We start from the raw sequence: 21,865 nt of genomic DNA, 5'->3' as shown, positions 1-21,865 counted from the left end.
GTTCCTGCTGGCAACAATTTTTATTTTTACTTAATTTTAATTTTTTTATTTTAATTTTATTTTATTATATATATTTTGGCCTTCATAAGGGTGCTGTATGAGTGCCGAAAAGTTGGTGATTATTTTCTACTAATGTTTTTTATTGTGATTTGATAATTGTAAGAATAAAAAGGACAAAAGAAATAAAAAAGAGAAGGAAGGGGATTGGGTTGGTTTGCATTCTCATTTTTCTTTCCTCCTTTTTATTTTCGTCGAAATGAACGACGAATGATTTTCTTTTCTTTTTTAGCGAGAAAGGAGAAGAGGAAAATGTTCTCTTTTTTTCAGATTGCAGTGGGAACATTTTGTCGTGGTTGTCAAAATTTGGTCGTTAGATTCTTGATTTTATTTTTAGGAATTCATCTCATCAACTTTATTATTGGACGTTAAAAAAGGGGTTTAAGTTTGATTTTTATCTCATTTAAATATCCTAAATTATAATTAAAATAGTGAATTTCATTATTTTCTCGTTAACCAAGCAATAGAAAAATTTATTTGATTATTTTATTTTTTTATATTTTTTTTTCATAACCTTTACGGATTTCAGTTGCATAGGCTAGTTGCTTTTTTACAATCAATAAAATTTTACGATAAAGCTGACGTGATAGAAATGTTTTGGGTGAATCTGAAATGGAGTCCACGTGGCCCTAGTTTATTGAGCGATGAATGTTTGTATTGCTTTCGAATCGACACGTCACTCGCCAGCAAGTTACGTCATTATTACTCATGCCTTGGTCTTCTATTACCTTTAGAGAGATACTTCACTTATTTTCAGTTTGAAAAATATTGGTAGTAAAGATTAGAAACAATGGCTATTAATATTCATTTTAACGTTTGGAAAAACACGTGGACGATTTATGATTGTGCCTTAGGATGGTCCCATAATGCATTGGCAAATTATTTTTTCAATTTTTGTGGATACATCCCAGAAATTTCTTCAAATCCACACACAAATAAATGCATTTTTTTCATTTGAAAAAAAAATGATACTTAGAAGTTCCGCAAGATCCATAAAGTTTAACACGTATTTCCCATGAGAAAAAAATACGTTATTGTAACCATAGAATACGAAAAAAATATCTCTTTCCAAATATCAACATCATAAGCCTGTTTTATAGGGTCTCAAAAAATCCCCACAAGTGACAAAAATAGATTTCTGGCACATAAAAGACCATTTTATACTGATAATTAGATTTTCACATAAGGCTGAGAACGGGGTGACTGAAAGCGAGAGTTCGATGTACATAAGTACATTACATAGGCAGATTTATTTTTATCGCGAGCCTTCTATTGAGAGGCAATGCTTTGAAATCTTCCTCGGTCAACGCGAAGTCTAGAAAGTGGGGGTAACGTTCGAGTGTAGTTAAGGGGAAGATGTCTTATTGAGAGGCGCCTTAATGAGAGGCCCGACTGTAACATGTACAATAATAAGAGAATCTTATTTTTTATGATAAGAAAATAATGTTAAAAAGTGGAGATAAAATGAAGGGCCTTCTTGCTCCTATTTGTTTCAGAAAATCCAGTTTTTGAGGGAGCCTAAGCAGATTTTCAAATATTGATCCGAACATGCCGATGGTCTTTCTGGACCGGTTGCCGGTCCCTAGTTTGAGAGTTTACACTGCCATCAGTGTTGCAATTTTATCCTGCTCAGTTTATTACGCTGCACAAATTGTGAAGGATCCATCCTGGCGAACAAATCAGACAGATATTGTTGACAATCACAATGTCACCGGAAATGTCACGGAAACGGATCCAAGATCGTTTGGAGTCCATCTTAAAGAACTTGTAGCTTGCATGGTCCAGGAACCGGGATGCATCTGGGTAAGTCAAATCTTTAATCAGAGTCTAAGGGGTCGTACTTAAATTACGTAACGGATTTTAGGCCTTGTCTAATACCCCCCCCCCCCTCCTGTAACAAAATTAATAAAATATTTCAACATGTTTTGCTAGTTATTACTAGTAAAATTAGGCAGGATGTCCGAGAAGTTTATTTTCAAAATTCGCTGATTTTTCCATGATCAATATTTCATTTTCCTTGATATTTAATATTCAATTACTAATTCAAAATCTCTAGCCTCGGAGACTTTACGAGGATCTGATGAGGATTAATTCAATATAATGCAAGTACTATTTGACTATACTAAAAATGTGAACAAATGTTCATTTTTGCATGTTTGGAGGTCTTAAAACGGACTTAAAGAAATACTTATTAGATTCTCCCAGATCTTGTATTCAATGCTTCTTAGTTTAATCAGGGTGTCTAGTGACCTTGAAAACCTGGAAATCTTCTGAATTTACTCACGAAAACTTTGAATTTTAATTTTTTTTTTCTTTTTTTTCTATTAAAACAGTTATATTGTCGAAATGCGAAGAGTAATTTAAATGCTGAACATTTTTTTTGCAATAAATAAACAATAAATTAATATAAACAATTTTTCGTTCACAAAACAGAATTATAAGGTGAAATTTAAGATAATTATTTTATTTTACTAGTTTGAAAATAAATAATCGAATTTCAATTGAAATGAAGAAATACCTTTTTCAGCAAAAATATAAATTTAAAATAATTTTGACTTTCTTTATGCACTTTACAATTATTGTTGGTTTTAAAGAATTATAAACAAAAACGTAAAAAAAATCATTTTAAATAAGAGCGCCAACGGGAACCAATCCGGTAAATGCGCGCAAAAATATTAATTACAATTAATTAATTATTAAATAGTTATTTATTAATTAATTATTAAATAATTATTTTGTGGCTATGTATGTACAAAGAGAGTTCTGAGCCAGTTATATATTATTTTAAGAACGGTACCGAGAATGAGAATATTAGAGAAATAAATTATCTGAAAATTTATGAGAATCTCAGAATTTTTTTAATCAATAGAAAATTGCATTTTTTCGTTAAATTTTCGGTTGAAAAATCAACTATTTTTTTTTAAAGTTTGTTTTTTTTATTTTCAAGTTCATCTGCTTTAGCAGAAATTAAATCTTTTTTGTTGATAAACTTTTTGGTAAATTTTGACAAATTTTTGTACAAAATTGATAGTTCTTCGATAAAAATGCAATTATTTGGTGGAGTATTTAAACATTTTGTTAAAAATTGATCCTCTTTGGCTGAAAAATACGTCTTTTTGGATTAAAAATTCAATTATTTTCGTAGAAAATAATTTTTTTTTGTTACAAAAATTCAATTTTTGATGTTACTGAGTTAACTGGAATCTTTTTTGGACGAAAACTCAACTTTTTTTGTAATAAAAAATTCTTCTGCTTTAAGATAAATTTAATTTTCTTTGGTAAAAATGCAACTAATTGCTACAGAATTGTAGAAGAAATTATAAAACTAGAAATTAAAAATTAAAATTATATAATTATAGAAGAAATTCAATTTTTTACATGAAAATGCAATTTTTTCGGGTTAAAGATCGTTCTATTTTGCTTATTATAACAAATTAGTTGAATTATCATTCAACTAATTAGTTTAAAACATTTAGTTGAATCGCTTTGTTAAGAAATCACTTTTTTGTTAAAGATTTATGTTTTAAGTTGAAAAGTGATCTCGTTGGTTAAAAGTTGAATTATCTTGTTATAAATTAATCTTTTTTAATTGAAAATTCAACTACTTGGGTCAAAGTTAAACTACATTGTGAAATTTTTTTATTGAAGGCTAATGCTTTTTTTTAATATTGATATTTTTAAGTTAAAAATTGGCGTTTTTTTTAAATTATTTTTTAGTTTGAAATTTCCTCATTTTTCATAAAAAAGCATCAGTTTCGTGCAAAATTAATTTTTTGTTGGACAGTCATATTTTTTGTTTGAAAATTGAATTTTTATCAAGATAATTTGTCTTCTGGTTTGAAGGTGCAATAATTTAGATAAACTTTTATTTATTTTTGAGTGAAAGAATTTTTTAATGCAATTTTAGGGGAGTGTTTTTGACTTCCAATAGAAAGTTTTCATTGCTATGAGAACTTCGCGAAAACAACTTTTTTTTCGGTTGTATGTTTGTATTTATATGAATATAGATAATGCACAAATATATTCTCACATTATAATACGCGGCAAATTTTAATGAATGGTCACATTAATATTTTATAAGTAATAATTTTAAATATTTAAAAAGAGTTGTTCATTAATATTTTAGTTAATTTTTTAATATTATTTTCCATAATTTACAACAAAAATCTTCAAGAGATTCAAAGAGGATTAAAATTGTACTAAACAAGACTTAAGAGAATCAAACAAGGAAAAAATTCGAACATTTCATAAGGATTTCAAAGATTTGAAAAAATTCGTTTACAGCAGATTTAAAAGAGTTCAAAAAGATTTTAAAACTTAAAAAAGATTTTAATGATTTTAAAGATTTTCAAAGTTTTCACAAAAATATTTTTAATACTTCAAAAGATTTCATAAATATTTCAAATATTTCATAAATAGTGCAAAAGCTTAGAGAAAATTTTGCAAAGATTTAAAACATTTCAAGGATTTCATAACAAAAATTAATATTTCAAAAGATTTGAACGAATTTACAAATATTTCAAGGATTTTAAACCCTTTTGAGGTCGTTTACTTTTTATTTTATTTTTTTAGATAAAAATTAAAAATTACAATCAAACGATTTCAAAACGTTTCAAAAAATTTGAGAAGATTTCAAAAGATTTCAATATTTTCAAACGAAAACAGACGATTTTACAAACAAAAATTAAAGAAAGATTTCACAAATATTTCAAAGATTTAAAATATTTCAAGGATTTTAAACACTTCAAGGATTTTAAATATTTTACAAAAATTTTATAATTTTCTCAAAGATATCACAGAAATTTTAAGATTTCACAAAAATTTTAAATACTCCAAAAGATTTTAACGAATTGACAAAGGTTTCAAAAATGTCAAGGATTTTAATGGATTTCAAAAGGTTTCAACAAATTTGAGAAGATTTAAAAAATTTCAATGTTTTCCAACAAACATAAAAGATTTCATAAACAAATATTGAAGAAAGATTTCACAAATGTTTAAAATGTTTTATAAAGATTGCGAAATTTAAAAAAAAAGTTTCACAAAGATTTAAAATATATAAAGGATTTCAAATATTTTACAACAATTTTAAAAGATATCCCGAAGATTTCACAGAAATTTCAAGATTTCACAAAACATTTTAATAAATCAAAAGATTTCAACGAATTTAAAACGATTTTAAACAAATATTTCAAGGATTTCAAGGATTTTAGACGATTTCGAAAGATTTCTACAAATTTGAGAAGATTTCAAAGATTTTAATGGTTTCAAAAGAGAACTAAAAATTTCACAAACAAAGATTGAAGAAGGATTTCATAAATATTCCAAATATTTAATAAAGATTGCTTAAGATAAAAAAAAAATCATTTCAAAAATTTCTCAGAAATTTCAGGATTTCACAAAAAAGGTTAATAATTCAAAAGATTTCAAGGATATTCAAGCCTTTTGAGATCGTTTAATTTTTATTATTTTTTATATATAAAAATTAAAAATTAAAATTAAACGATTTGAAAAGGATTCAACAAATTTGAGAAGATTTCAAAATATTCCAATAGTTTCAAATAAACATAAAAGATTTCTCAATGATTTCACAGATATTTCAAGATTTCACAAAAAAATTTCATAATTCGAAAGATTTCAAGGATTTCAACGATTTTAAACTCTTTTGAGATCGTTTGCTTTTTATTATTTTTTATATACATAAAAATAAAAATTAAACGATTTCATAAGGTTTCAACAAATTTTGAGAATATTTCAAAAGATTCAATGATTTCAAACGAACACAATAGATTTAACAAACAAAGATTAAAGAAAGATTTCAAAGATTTTAAGGATTATAAACCCTTTTAGATCGTTTAATTTTCATTATTTTTTTTTTTTATATAAAAATTACACGATTTCAAAATGTTTCAAAAAATTTGAGAAGATTCTCAAAGATTTCACAGAATTTAAAGATTTGAGAAAAAATTTTAATACTCCAAAAGATTTTTAATTTTTTTTATATATATAAATAAAAAATAAACGATTTGAAAAGGTTTCAACAAATTTGAGAAGATTTTAAAAGATTTCAATGGTTTCAAACGAAAGCAGACAATTTCAAAAACAAAGATTATAAAAAGATTTCACAAAAGTTTCAAAGATTTCGAGGATTTGAAATATTTTACAAAAATTTAAAAATATTTCTTCAAGATTTCACAGAAATTTCAAGATTCCACAAAAAAATATAATAATGCAAAAGATTTCAGCGAATTTACAATGATTTCAAAAGATTTCAAAGATTTTAAATCCTTTTTATTTCGTGTAATTTTTATTAATTTTTTATATATAAAAATAAAAATAGAAAATTTCAAAAGGTTTCAATGGTTTCAAACGAAAACAGACGATTTCAAAAAGAAAGATTAAGGAAAGATTTCACAAAAAATTTTAATTATTGAAAAGATTTCAACGAACTTACGGTTTCAAAAAAAAAATTTCAAGGATTTTAAACGATTTCAAAAGGTTTCGTAAAATTTGAGTCCTTGGAGTTTTCAAGTATTTGATTTCAAAGGTTTTAAAAGATTTAATAGATTTTAAGGATTTAAATGATTTCAAAAGTTTTCAACAAATTATAGAATATTTCAAAAAATTTCAATAGTTTCAAACAAACATGAAAGATATCTTAAACAAAGATTAAAGAAATATTGAAAAATTTTAGAAAAAATTTCACAAAGATTTCAAGGATTTTAAACGATTTTTAAAAGTTTAAACAAATTTGAGAAGATTTCCAAAATCTCAATGGTTTCAAACAAACATAAAAGGTTTCATAAACAAAGATTAAAGAAAGATTTCATAAATATTTCCAATATTTCATAAAAATTGCAAAAGTTTTTAAAAAAATTTCACAAAGATTAAAAATATTTCAAGGATTTGAAATATTTTACAACAATTTTAATATTTCTTAAAGATTTCACAGAAATTTCAAGATTTCAACAAATAATTTAATAATTCAAAAGATTTCAACGAATTCACAAAATATTTCAAAGTATTTCAAGGATTTCAACGATTTTAAACCCTTTTGAGATTGTTTGGTTTTTATTATTTTTTATATACACAAAAATTAAAATTGTACGATTTCATAAGGTTTCAACAAATTTGAGAAGATTTCAAAAAATTCTATGGTTTCAAACGAACACAAAAAATTTCACAAAGATTAAAAATATTTTAAGGATTTCAAATATTTTACAAAAATTAAAAAAGATTTCTCAACGATTCCACAGAAATTTCACACAAAAATTTAATAATTCAAAAGATTGTAAAGATTTCAAGGATTTTAAACCCTTTTGAGATATTTTAATTATTATTCCTTTTTGTATATAAAAATAAAAAAATAATCAATTTCAAAAGGCTTCAATCAATTTGAGACGATTTCAAAATATTTCAATAGGTTGAAACAAACGTAAAATATTTTATAAACAAAGATTAAAAAAAGATGTCATCAATATTTTATAAATATTTTAAAAGTTTAGAGAAAATTTCACAACGATTTAAAATATTTGATAGTTTTTACATATTTTAAAAATGCTTTTACAGAAGTTTCAAGACTTCACAAAAATTTTTAATACTTTAAAAGATTTCAGCGAATTTACAAAGGTTTCAAAAGATTTCAAAGATTTCAAAGATTTTAAAGATTTTAAAGATTTTAAACGATTTTTAAAAGTTTAAACAAAGAGAAGATTTCAAAAGATTTCAGTGGTTTCAAATGTATTACAAAAGATTTCACAAACAATGATTAAAGAGAGATTTCGTAAATATTTCAAATATTTTATAAAGATTTCCAAAAGTTATCATAAAGATTTCAAAGAATTCAAAGTGTTTACAAAGATTTAAAAATATTCCCAAAGATTTCACAAAGACGACTCATTTTCGCGAAAAATTAGGCATTTTTTTATATTTATTTATTTTTATTTCTTGACCTGATTCCTAATTTTCTGTTTTGTTCGAAAGAAAAGGAAAAAAATACCTTTTTAAAAATGGATTATTTATTTTATTACGGTGAAAATCACGAAGATGTAATCGAAACCATTTGAAAGTTTTTAATTTTTTTCCAATCTAACAATAATTTCATAAAACAATTTCAAACCTAATAATTTTTTTTCTATCAATATGTTGAAAGTCAGTTATATTCCGCGTATAATGAGCTTTTATTGATTAGAATTGATTAAAATTTATGTGAAAAAATTAATGCAAATTTTTCTTTTCTTTTCAAAATAATTTTTAACCGTGGTCCTGGAGTCTTAAAGAGAATAATTTCTTTAATGTTGAATACTTGAAAAGTTTATGACACTATTTTACTTTTTTTTTTAAATTTGTGACACAATTCAGACTATTTTTTATTTCTGAAAAGTTTCCGAGGCCTGCAGTAAAGGCGTTAAAGCGTAATAATGAAAAAAAAGTTTATTAGGATGAATATGAAATTAAGTTCTATATACTTGTAATAAAAATTGATGTTCTATCAGCGAATTTCAGCTTCGTTTTAAATGGCTCTTTACTCACTGACCTGGTTTCTTTCAAAGAAAGACACTGTTAGATAAAATGGCGAAAAATTATTGCCTTTGCAATCACTACGCGGAAAAACAGATTAAGGAAGCTTTGAAAGAATTTTCACACCAGAGAATCCTTCTTTTAATATCAGTCTTCATATTATAAAGAATTTTTATTATTACGAGTGAAATATTTGAAAAGTTTTCTTTCAAGTATTTAATATGAAATACACTTAGACATTATTTAAATATTTGTTTTTGTTGGTCAGTAAAAATCATGAAAAAATAATGGATTTAAAAAACAATTACGAAAGTGAGGGAATTTCTGTAAGAAGCATTTAAATTAACTCTCAAGTATAATACATTTATAAATTTAACCTTGTTTTCTTCCATTTATAAAAAATTATACACCAAACTCTCGGTTTTAGTCCAGATTCGGGGGTTTCCTGCAAATAGCCTTGGCCACAAATCGGGGGAATCCAAAGAGAAACAGGCAGGTCCGTCTGAACCGTTTCCAATCGGAATGCATAATATTGCGCAATATACGCGAGTGAGTACCCGCGCACTGCGCCTTTCCGCTACGCTGTTGAGCAAATGCTATCGAGAATATGCCTAGCATTGAAACTCGAACAGAGCATTTAACAGAATTTAATGCATTTATCGTAAAAAAATGTTTCATAATTAATATATGTATTTTTACAACAAAAGTCTAGAGTGAAATAAACATATTATTTTTTAATTACAGAGTTGTTAAAAATTTAGGAAATTTTCGGAAAACTAAAGTTGAAGTTAATTGTATTATTATGGTTAAAAGTTGCAAATATTGGTAGAAAATTAATCTATTTTGGTTAAATGAAACTATTTTGTATATAAAATTAAAATTATTTTTGATTGAAATATCAAATATCTCGTTTTCCTCTTTGTTTAAAAATTTAACTATGTAGTTGGAAGTGGAACTAATTTGTTAAAAATTCATTTATTTTATTGATGATTTATAATTTTATTTAACAAACCTTTTTTTTGTTCAAAATTTAAAAATATTGAAAATTATGGTCTCTTGCTTAAAATTGTGTTTTCCAGTGAAAAATTAATTGTTATAACTGAAAATTTAACTCGTAGACGTTTGGTTGAAAATTGTTGAAAATTGAATTATTTGTTTTAAAATTTCTATGTTTGATTGAAAATTTGAATTTAAACATTCGAAATATTCGATTTAAAATTCGTGAACTTAGATCAAAATTAATCTTTTTTGGTAGAAAATTAATTTTATTGGCTAAAACTTGATCTTTTTGGTTGAAAATGAGTTTTTTTTTATTTAGAATTCTTTTTTTTAACTTAAAATGTTATTGTCGCATTTTTATCGAAAATTTATCATATTTGATAGAAATTTAATATTTTCAATTGAAAATTAATTGATTAAACTGAAGATGGAATTACTTCATTTCAGCTTCAAAATTTGTATTTTAAGTTGAAAATTAATTAATTTTCCTGAAAACTCATTTAAAAATTTTTTCATATAAATTACTTTTCTAACTGCAAACTGAACTATTTTAATTTTTGTTTGCAAATTTATCTTTTTTAGTTAAAAATTGATATATTTATTATTTATTTAATTTGATCTTTTTTAGGAAAAAAATTTATGTACTTTCTTGGAAATTTTTTGTTAAAAATATATTTAAAAATATATTTTGTTTAAGTGAAAATTCAGTTTTCTAACTGAAAATTTAAGTATTTTATTTTTGGCAGAAAATTTATATTTTTAGTTGAAAATTCATCTATTCGCTTAAAAATTAAATTTTTTAGTTGAAGATTGATCATTTCTGTTAAAAATTCACTTTGATTATTATATTTTTTATGGAAAAGTGTACTTTTTTTGGTGGGAATGTCAAATTTTCGTTAAAAAATGTTCTGTTTTCAGGAAAATTTAACTATTTTATTTTTTGTTGAACATCCATTTCTTTGAATGGAAACAAAATATTTAATTAAAAATTCGTTTTTTTTTTAGAAAATTCATCTTTTGAGTTGAAAATTTCACTACGTGGTGAAAAATTCATATTTTTTATTAAAAATTCATTACTGTGATTAAAATTAATTTCTTTGGCTGAAAATTCGTTTTTTGTTTACTTTTTTTTTAACTAAAGATATAACTATTCCATTTTTGTTTGAAAATTTGTATTTTTAGTTGAAAATTATTTAATTGGGCTGAAAAATCATATTTTTGTTTATTAGAAATTTGCTTTGCTAACTGCAAATTGAACTATTCTAGTTTTGATTTGTAAATTTTTTATTCAGTTGAAAATCGATTTATTTTATGGAAACTGTTTCTTTTTTGGTATAAAATTCATTTTTTGGCTTTAAAATTGGATAAATTTGTTAAGAAGTAATTTTTTTTAAATTTATTTATTTTTTTAATAAAAATTTAATTCTATTTTTGGTTGAAAAATAATGTTTTGGTGAAAAAATAGGGGTGTTGATAATTTTTTCAATTCGTAGGGAATAATTGGAATTTGTTTTGAAGGATATTTTTATAATTCACTTTTTTGGCCTTAATTTAAAAACAAAAATAGCTATAACTTTTTGTCTAGAAGTAAAAATATCCGCAATAAAATTTTACATCCATATTTTTTTTATCCTTATTGATTTCGGCACCACAGCAACAAAAAAATTGTTTATAATTTGATAAAAATTTATAAATAAGATTTCAATGATATTTTTTTATTAAATAAAAACGTAATTAAATGTAAATTGGCTAATAATCATAAAGTCGTGGCATGCTTTCTACGAGGGCGTATTCAAATCGGAATTACATAATGTCAGGAACAATGAATATGCGTTACGATCGTCGCACTGCCGTTTATGGCTGGGTACAGAAAATACTCGCATCTCACAATATGCTCAAGGTGATACTTTAAAACCAATTTAAGTCGATTTTCTTGATTTTTTCTGTTTTTTTTATTCTTTTATTTAAATATTATCTTACTATATTTAAAATTCGAAAATTAATTCACACTATTATTAATTTGAAAAATAAAGCTCTACATTTACAAATTTTATTTTCTGAAATTCTGGTATATAGAATTATTAATAAATTGTTTACTGATTTAAATTCAATTCTATTGTTAAATATTTTTTTTCTATTTATTCTAGTGCAAAACATTCGAATTTGACATTTGAGCAACTTTTTAAATTATTTAAAAAAATTTTAACAGCGCTCTAATTTTAATTTTGTAACTTTACAATTTTTCCATTCAGTTAATAATATTTGAATTCTGATACTTTTCAATTAAAAATTGTTCGACTCAAGTGCTTAAGCGATTTTTTTTACGTCTTTAATGAGTTTATGATTTTATTCTCCTAGTCATTTAAACATGTCATCGTTAATGTCAATCTTCGTTAAAGTTTTTTTTGAAATTACCTCCTGATGACAAATTTTCAAATTAAAAATTATAATGAATAGGCTTTAAAAAGCACACGTCAGATAAAAATGAAACTCTTTTTATATCGCCTTTTTCATTTTTGTTTTCGATTAACTTGAAACTTCCTTTCTTTTGCTCATTTAAAAATTGAATTAATTTAATCGGTGAATCAATATAGTAAATAAATAGTCTTTTATATCACCATTTATTCACGTGATACTCCAACTCGATAATTTTGCTTACGTCTTTTCCGAAATTATCATGAGCTCTTAATTTTTATTTTTAAATTAAACGAAATCAAAAATAAATTGTACATTTTCATTATTCCTTACATTTTTAGCATCATAATCAAAAGTAGAAAGTGATAGAATTATCAACTTAATTATACTTTTAATTAAGGAAATTTACTTGAGTCTAAATAAAAATTATTAATGACAAACTTCACACTCTTTCTCGTATTCTTCTCGTTTTCCTTATTTAAAGAATTCCTCTTTTTTATTTACTGTTTTTAAAAGAAAGTTTCCCTTTTTATTATTTTTTCACTTACATGCGAACTGAATTAATAGAACCCAATAAAAATAACTTTTCATTTGATTTTTCGAAAAACAATCATGGTGATTTGACAAATTAGTAGAATTTTCAACTAAATAATTAATTTTTCAACCGATCAGTTAAATTTTCAAACAAATAGTAGAATTTTGAGCATGAAGAGATTAATTCTGAACCAAAAATATAATATTACATTTTTCAAATTTAAAAAATTTGCGTTCAAGCAAAAATAGTTTAATTTTCGTATTGGGTTCTATTAATTGAGTTCGAATTTAGGCGGAAGACGAGTAAAAGGGTTTCTTGAAAACATTAAAAAAAAAGGGAAACAAAGAAAATATGTAGTTAAATTTTTAAGGATTAAAAAATTGATTCTCAATCTAAAAAGCGAATTTTCAACAACATAGTTAATTTTTGACCAAAGAGATGATTTTTATAATTAAAATGATAAAGTTGAGAAAAATGATTTTTCGACAAACGAGTATAACATTAAACCAAATATTTAAATTTCCATCCATAAAGATGATTTTTTAATCAAGAAAAATTTCTATTAAAAAGGTGAATTTTCAATAAAAATTATAAATTTCTAACGAAATATTTAAACTTTGACTGAAAAAGATAAATTTCCAACAACATAGTGGAGTTTTTAACTAAAAATATTAAATTTTCAACCAATAATGAAATTAATTTTTCACTAAAAACAGAGAAATTTTCAGTTGAAAAAATTAGTTTTTAACGAAATATTCTTGGTTGAAAGTTAATTATTTTTAATTGAAAAGTCCACTGTTATATTCTTGTTTCAGAATTCATCTTTTTCCGCGTACAATTTGAATCTTCTGTTAAAAATTCAACTATTTTGTCAAAAAATTAATCTTTTTTCGCTTGAAGCTTCCACAGCTTGGTTCAAATTTGAGCTCCTATGTAAAAAATTATTTTTTCTCTCTGGTTGAAAATCGAACAATTTACTTGAAAATTGGCTTTTTTTGGTTAAAATTTTTTTTTTTAAACTAAAAATTAATTTTTTAACTGGAAATTTGACTTCAATTTTTTCTTGGGAATTGATTTTTTTTAGTTAAAAATTCAACTATTTGGTTAGAAATTCATGTATTTTATTAAAAATTAATTTACTCGGATTTAAAATTCAACTATTTGATTGAAAACCCAACTGTTTGTAGAAGTTCTTTTGGCTTGAAAAATCATCTCTTTTGGTAAAAATTTAATTTCTATTTAGTTTCTAACTTTAATTCAATTTCTAATTTTCAAAATTTTATAGGAGAGATAAAATACGTTCTCAAAAATCAAATTTTTATATTTTAAAAAAATGAAAAATCATTTTTGACATAAATTAGTTGTGAATTAAATCCTAAAATGTTTGATTGTAAATATCAATAGGTTCTGAGAAATTTTAGAGGAATTTTTTTTTTTTTTCGCTCGAGGAGAAAATTTTTCCAACTTTAGAAGATTACAAAAAATCCAATATGCAATTTAAAAAAAATTCAAAATCCGCTTTTTAGCTGTAGAGTTGCTAAGTAGATAAAAAGAAGTCCGTTTAAACAAATATTGTTAGTTTTCGAAAACAAATTTGGTTGTTTCATGACTGAAAATTTTTCTGTGTCGAAAATTTTATTTTTTTATTGAACATAATTTTGTTGTTGAAAATTCCAAAAGTGCCTAATCCAAATTTTCAAAATTTTAAAGGAGAAATAAAAATCGTCCTCAAAAATACAATTAAAATCTTTTTTAAATATATGGAAAAGTAATTTTATGGTAAATCCTGAAAAGTTTGATTGTAAATAACAAACAATCCAATATACGAAAAAAGTATCTTTAGAATAAATTGTGGCTTAAAAATTTTCTGTCATTTTATATTGAAAATTCTTATTTTTTCTTTTTTTGAAAATTGTAACTTTTATTTTATAAATTAATATTTTCTGGTTCAAAATAAAAATTTTTTTTCTACAAAAATCGACTTCATGTTTGAAAACTTAATTCATGTTTTGAAAATTCGTCTTTTTGGGTTGAAAATTCAGGGTCCATATCATGTCACATACGGCAAGTCTCTCTGCGGCGAGTCTCACCTGCGGCATGTCACATATGCGGCATGTCTCTTCTGCGGCATCTCCCGCGCGGCATTTCTCACTGTGAAATTGACATTTTTGCGGCATATCTCACCAGTAAAAATTCTCCCAGTGGCATCTCTCCCTTCCAAAAAATGTTTAATGTCCAATTAAAAATGACTAAACTGAGGCAAGTCTCCCTAGACTAATTGTCTCCCCGGTGGCATCTCTACTGATTGATGACTGATTGTCACACCTGCGGCATCTCTCGCCTGCGGCAAGACTCCCCAGCGGCATCTCCCATTCGGGAAAAATTTTCCAATCCACAACAAACTGGCAAAAGTGAGGCAAGTCTCCCAGGATTGTCACATTCGCGGCATCTCTCATCAGCGGCAAGTCTCCTCAGCGGCATCTCTCCCCCAATAAATATTTTTGAACACTTCCAAAGATGACGTAACTGCGGCGAGCCTCCCCAGCGGTATCTCTATCCCGAAAAAACTTGTTAAGTACTTCCAAAGGTGGAACAACTGCAGCAAGTCTCCCCAGCGGCATCTCTCCCTCACGAAAACTTTGTAAGAACTTCTAAAAATGGCAAAAGTTCGGCAAGTCTCCCCAGCGGCATCTCTTCCCCAATAAAATTTTGTAGGAACTTCTAAAAATGGCAAAATTGCGGCAAGTCTCCCAAGCTGCATCTCTCCCACAACAAATTTTCTAAGTAGTTTTAAAGATGGCAAAAATGCGGCAAGTCTCCTCAGCGGCATCTCTCCACCAAGAAAATTTTTTTAAGACGTTTAAAAATGGCAAAAGTGCGGCAAGTCTTCCCAGTGTCATCACTCCCCCAACAAATTTTCTAAGTAGTTTTAAAGATAGCAAAACTGCGGCAAGTTTCCCCAGTGACATTTCTCCCCCAACAAATTTTTTAAGTAGTTTTAAAGATGGCAAAAATGCGGCAAGTCTCACCAGCGGCATCTCTCCCCCAAGAAAAATTTTTAAAAACTTTTAAAAATGGCAAAAGTGCGGCAAGTCTCCCCAGCAGCATCTCTCCCCCAACAAATTTTCTGAGTAGTTTTGAAGATGGCAAAACTGCGGCAAGTTTCCCCAGTGACATTTCTCCCCCAACAAATTTTTTAAGTAGTTTTAAAGATGGCAAAAATTCGGCAAGTCTCTCCAGCGGCATCTCTCCCCCAAGAATTTTTTTAGAGAAACCCTGCAACGATAGAAAGATACGACTAGTGAAACTTTTCTCTTTACCACAAATGAAAGCAATGTAGTTGAAAGCAATGTAGTTTTTTTACCATTAAATTTGCATCTTCTTATTTCTGTATTTTGAATGAGTTTAATTAGTTATTTCCAAAAAATTGATTTGAATAGTTTTAACCAAAGGTTTAATGTTTTCCAAACATTTGTTTTTTATGTAACGAAGTCTATCTTATTTATTTTTCAATAATAATAACTTACAAATAAGTTAAAATATAGAAACTTGGGAGACTTGCCACATTTTTGCCATTTTTAGAAGTTCTTAAAAAATATTCATGGGGGAGAGATGCCACTGGGGAGATTTGCCACATTTTTGCCATCCTTAAAACAACTTAGAAAATTTATTGGGGGAGAGATTCCGCTGGGGAGACTTGCTGCATTCTTTCCATTTTTAAAAGTCCTTACGAAATTTTCTTGGGGGAGAGATGCTGCGGGGGAGACTTGCCGAATTTTTGCCATTTTTAAAACTACCAAAAAATTTGTTGGAGGAGAGATGCCGCTGGAGAGACTTGCCGCACTTTTGCCATCTTTAAAACTACTTAGAAAATTTGTCGGGGGAGAGATGCCGCTGGCGAGGCTTGCCGCAGTTTTGCCATCTTTAAAACTACTTAGAAAATTTGTTGGGGGAGAGATGCCGCTGGCGAGACTTGCCGCAGTTTTGCCATCTTCAAAAATACTTAAAAAATTTGTTGGGGGAGAGAAGCCGCCTGGGAGACTTGCCGCACTTTTGCCATTTTTAGAAGTTCTTAAAAAATATTCATGGAGGAGAGATGCCGCTGGGGAGACTTGCTGCATTTTTGCTATCTTTAAAACTACTCAGAAAATTTGTTGGGGGAGAGATGCTGCGGGGGAGACTTGCCACACTTTTGCCATTTTTAAAAGTCCTTAAAAAATTTTCTTGGGACAGAGATGCCGCTGTGGAGACTTGCCAAATTTTTACCATGTTTGGAAATACTGAACAAATTTTCTTGGGTGATAAATGTCGCTGGGTAGACTTGTCGCAGTTTTGCCATTTTTAAAAGTTCTTACAAAATTTTCGTGGGGGAGAGATGCCGCTGGGGAGACTTGCTGCAGTTGTTCCACCTTTGGAAGTACCTCACAAGTTTTTTCGGGATAAAGATGCCGCTGGGGAGGCTTGCCGCACTTACGTCATCTTTGGAAGTGTTCAAAAATATTTATTGGGGGAGAGATGCCGCTGGGGAGACTTGCCGCTGATGAGAGATGCCACGAATGTGACAATTAATCCTGGGAGACTTGCCTCACTTTTTCCAGTTTGATGCAGATTGGAAAATTTTTCCCGAATGGGAGATGCCGCTGGGGAGTCTTGCCGCAGGCGAGAGATGCCGCAGGTGTGACAATCAGTCATGAGAGACTTGCCACACTTTTGCCGCTTTGATGTGGATTTGAACTTTCTTCCACGGGTGAGAGATGCCACTGTGGAGACTTTTCGCTGGTGGGAGATGCCGCAAATGTGACAATTAGTTCCGGGAGGCTTGCCGCAGTTTCAATATTTTAATATGAACCCGAAAATATTTTCCGGGGTAGAGATGCCACCGGGAAGACAATTAGTCCAGGGAGACTTGCCTCAGTTTAGCCATTTTTAATTGGACATTAAACATTTTTTGGAAGAGAGAGATGCCACTGGGAGAATTTTTACTGGTGAGATATGCCGCAAAAATGTCAATTTCACAGTGAGAAATGCCGCTGGGTAGAGATTCCGCAGTTGTGACATGCCGCAGGTGAGACTCGCCGAAGAGAGACTTGCCGCATGTGACATGATATGGACCCAAAATTCATCTCTTGATAGAAAAGTTATATTTTTTATTTTAAATTCAGCTACTCGGTTAAAAATGCAACTGTTTGTGGTAAAATTTCATTCTTTTTGGTTTGGAAAGTGGACACATTGAGTTGAACCCTTGTCTTCGTAGGTCGAAAATTCAACTGTTTGTTTAAAAATTCAACCTTGTGCTTGAAAATTCAGCTGTTTTGTAGAAAATCTTTTTTCTGGTTGAAAATTCATCTCATTTGGTAGAAAATTAATTTTCTAATTTCATTTTTTGTTTGGTTTAAAATTGATCTGTTTTATTTTAGGACATGACTATTTTTTTTAAATCCAACTGTTTGGTTAGAAGTTAAATTATTTATTAAAAATTCATATTTATGGATTAAAATTAAATTGATTTGTAGAAAATTCATCTTTTTGGCTTGAAATTTCAATGTGAAATTTTGTTGAAAAATCGTGGCATTTCAAAAGGACCTAACTTAAATTTTCAAAATCTTACAGGATAGATAAAAAACTTCCTCAAAAATCCAATTTTCAACTTAAAAAATAAATATGAAAAATTACTTTTAAGGTAAAATAGTCTTAAATTAAATCATGAAAAGTTTGATTGTAAATGTCATTAGGTTCTGAGAAATTGTAGGCTAAAATTTTTTTTTCGCTCGGGTTCAAATCTGCTGTTTAGCTGTTGAGTTACTAAGTCGATTAAAAAGTCTGTTTAAAAAATATTTTCAGTCTTTGGAAAAAATGTCTTCACTGAAAAATCTTTCTGGGTTGAAAATTAAATTTTTTTTAATATTATTTTTTTTTCTTGAAATTCGAACTTTTTCGTTAAAAATTCATGATTGGGTTGGAAATTCGTCTTTTGAATGTGAAAACTCATCTCTTTCAATAAAAAAGTGATATTTTTTGGTTAAAAATTCGGTATTTTTGTAAATTCTGTCATTAGTTCGAAAAATTATCTTTGTAAGTTGAAAATTCAACTATCTGTTTAAAAATTCAACCCTTGCTTCAAAATCCAACTATTAAATTATAAATTCATTTATATGGTTCAAAATGAACTTTTTTTAAAATAATTCACCTTTTCGGGTTCCAAAGTCAAATTCTTTCTAAAAAGGTTTGACTCTTAAGGTTGAAAACTCAACACTTTTATTGAAAATTAATTTATTTTTGATAAAAATTGAACCTTTGTGATGAAAATTCGTCTTCTTGAGTTGAAAAATCTTTTTTTTTTGTAGCAATCACCCCAGGCGAAGAGTTTGATAAAGTCATCATATCTGTACTTTACCTCGAATGACTCTATTTTCCGTGTTTGGAGAATACTTTCGACTGTGAAGTCTGTCATAAAATTTTCTTGAATGGAAATTAATTTTCAAATGATTCGAAATATAACTCAGTGTGAAAGAATAAATTCATTGTGAGAGGAAATTAAAAATGGTGAATTGGCATTCAAAGTGCAAACGTTGAAGACATGAATAATAAATTCTGAATAGTTATTACTTTCAGACTTGATTCCTTCTTTCATTCGCTTCAAGGGAAATAATTTTTTAAAGAGAGTGTCAGACAATGTCAATATATGCCGGGGAGTGAAAAGAATTCAATGAAATGATTGAATCAGAGTGAATAAGTTTTCCAATAAAAAAAAGTTAATTACATGTGCGAGTACGTTCTGGAATGGAAAATATGAGTTTTTTCTAAAGCGAAAGATTGATAACAATTTTTAATTTTATGTAAAAAAATAACCCAGAATGGCTGCAGGTCAGGGAAATCCTGCAAATTAGGGCAAAGTCAGGGATGGTATCTATTTTAGTCCCTTTTTTGTCAAATAATTTTTCTGCCATTTTCTAAAATATAGAGTCACTATAGTAATTTTTTAACATAAAAATATCACCTTAGTTACTTTTCTTTCAGTAAATAAAGTTATGTACCTATTTTTGATTTTTATTTAATTTTTGAAAAATATTTGAGGGTATTTTAAAAGATTCATACATTTTTCAAAAGATTTCAATAATTTGAAAGAATTTCAGATGATTTAAAAAATGTTCGATAATTTTTAAAAATCCCAAGAAATTTTTAAGAAATTACACAATTTTCAAGACATTTAAAAAAATGTCAAAGACTTAGAAATATTTCAAGGAATTTTTTATAGATTTCAATCGTTTGAAGCGATTTTAAAGAATTTGAAATATTTTTGCAAATTTTTAAAAACTTAAAAGAAATTTTCAAGAGGTTTAAAAAGTTCCAAGGGATTTTGAAAGATTTCACTGCATTTCTTGTAATATTTTAGGGTATTTTAAAAGATTCCAAAGAATTTTTAATAAATTTCAATAGAATTAAGGCATTTCAAAGTATATTGCATTTTAGGGTATTTTTTAGGATTTTAAGGAGTAGTAAATATTTTAGGGTATTTAGAAAAACACGAAGGAATTTTCAAGAGCTTTGAAAACTTTGAAAGGATTTTAAAAGATTCCTGGACGTTTTCAAGAGTTTAAAGTATTATAAATAATATCAAATAATTCGGATATTAAAAAAAAATCCAAAGCATTTTTTAAATATTTCAATAACTTGAAGGGGTTCCAACGGATTTTAAGTTTTCTTTATTTTCAAGGATTTTTCAAAAACTTTAAAAACTTTAAAAACTTTAAATGGGTTTCAAAAAGTTTCAAAAGTTTTGAAATATTTTAGATTATTTTAAAAGATTCCGAGGATTTTAAATATATTTGATTAATTTGAAGGCATTCCAAAGGATTTTAAGTTTTTTTTAATTCGAGTAAATTTTCAAAAATTCTAAAAAGTTGTAAAGAATTTCAAAAAATGTCAAAGGATTTGAAATGCTTTCTGGTATTTTAAAATATTCCAAGAAATTTTTAAATAGCTTAATATAGTTTCAAGTGATTTTAAATATTTTAGGGTATTTAAAAAAATTCCAAAGACTTAAAAATAGATTTTAATAATTTTTGGGGATTTCATATAATATTAAATATTTTAAGGTATTTTAAGAAAATAGTAGCAAATTATTAAGAGCTATGAAATTATTTTAGGCATTTTAAAAGATTTTCTAGGATTTAAAATCTTTTAGGTCTTTTTAAAAGATTCCTGGACATTTTTAAGAGTTTAAAATGATTGCAAGTACTTCAAAGTTGTTTTTAATTTCAAGGAATTTTCAAGAACTTAAAAATTTTAAAGGGATTTTAAAATATGTCAAAAGTTTTGGAATATTTTAGGGTATTTAAAAAGAGTTCCAATAATTTTTAATATATCTCAATAATTTGAAAGGATCCAAAGGTTTTTTTTTAATCTTAAGGAATTTTCAAGAACTTTAAAAAGTTCATTGGATTTTAAAAGATATCAAAAGTTTTGCAATATTTTAGAGTATTTAAGAAGATTCCAATGAATTTTAATAATTTGAAGGTATTTCAAAGAATTTTAACTTTTTTAATTCGAAGGAATTTGCAAGTACTTTAAAAAGTTTAAAGGAATTTACAAAAATTTCAAAAGTTTTCATATATTTTAGAATATTTAAAAATATTGCGAGGAATTTGTGATACGCTTCTGTAGTTTCAACTAACTCGAAAGGGTTTGTCAGATTTTAATAATATTTTTCAGAGTTTCAAAGAATTTTCATAAGTTTTAAGAAATTAAAAAAAATTTGAAATATTTTATGATATTTTCAAGGATCCCACGAAATTTTCAACAGCCTAATATAGTTTCAAGTGATTTGAAATATTTTAGGGCATTTTGAAAGATTTCAAGAAATTTTTAAGTTCCAAGGGATTTTGAAAGACTTTACTGCATTTTTTGTAATATTTTAGGGTATTTTAAAATATTCCAAAGAATTTTTAATAAATTTCAATAATTTTAAGGAGATTAATATAATATTAATATTATTAATATTATATTATGAATTTTATGGAAAAATAATAATAATATTTTTAATAAATAAAATTAATTTAATATTTATATATTTATATTTGATTTTTTATATTATTATTTTAAATTTATATAGTTTATTATAAAACGTTATAATTTCATTATAAAAATAATTTAATTTAATTTATAAATAAAAATTATTTAAAGTTTATAAAATCATTTTAATATCTTCAATATTATGTTTTATTTAAACTATTTAAAAAGAAATAAACATGATTTTAATCATTTTTTAATTAAGTTAGAAGCTTATTAAAATATAATTGTTCCTTTTAATTGGAATTTTTTAATATAATTAAATTATTAACA

At 26.3% G+C, this 21,865-nt stretch overlaps 1 protein-coding gene across 1 annotated transcript in view; it reads left to right on the top strand.

The window, feature by feature from the left end:
• LOC117172704 (E3 ubiquitin-protein ligase AMFR-like) overlaps window positions 1–21,865 on the top strand; it is a 132,138-nt gene that overhangs the window by 14,842 nt on the left and 95,431 nt on the right. The window contains exon 2 of the mRNA XM_033360865.1: window positions 1,554–1,860. Within this exon, the coding sequence (XP_033216756.1) occupies window positions 1,606–1,860 (255 nt within the window). The 5' untranslated portion in view covers window positions 1,554–1,605. The remainder of the gene's footprint in view (window positions 1–1,553; window positions 1,861–21,865) is intronic.

This window comes from Belonocnema kinseyi, chromosome 5, assembly GCF_010883055.1.
Source record: "Belonocnema kinseyi isolate 2016_QV_RU_SX_M_011 chromosome 5, B_treatae_v1, whole genome shotgun sequence".
Classification (NCBI taxonomy): Eukaryota; Metazoa; Arthropoda; class Insecta; order Hymenoptera; family Cynipidae; genus Belonocnema; species Belonocnema kinseyi.
The sequence above is the reverse complement of the archived record's forward strand: the minus strand, read 5'-3'. Positions and strand labels throughout refer to the sequence as shown.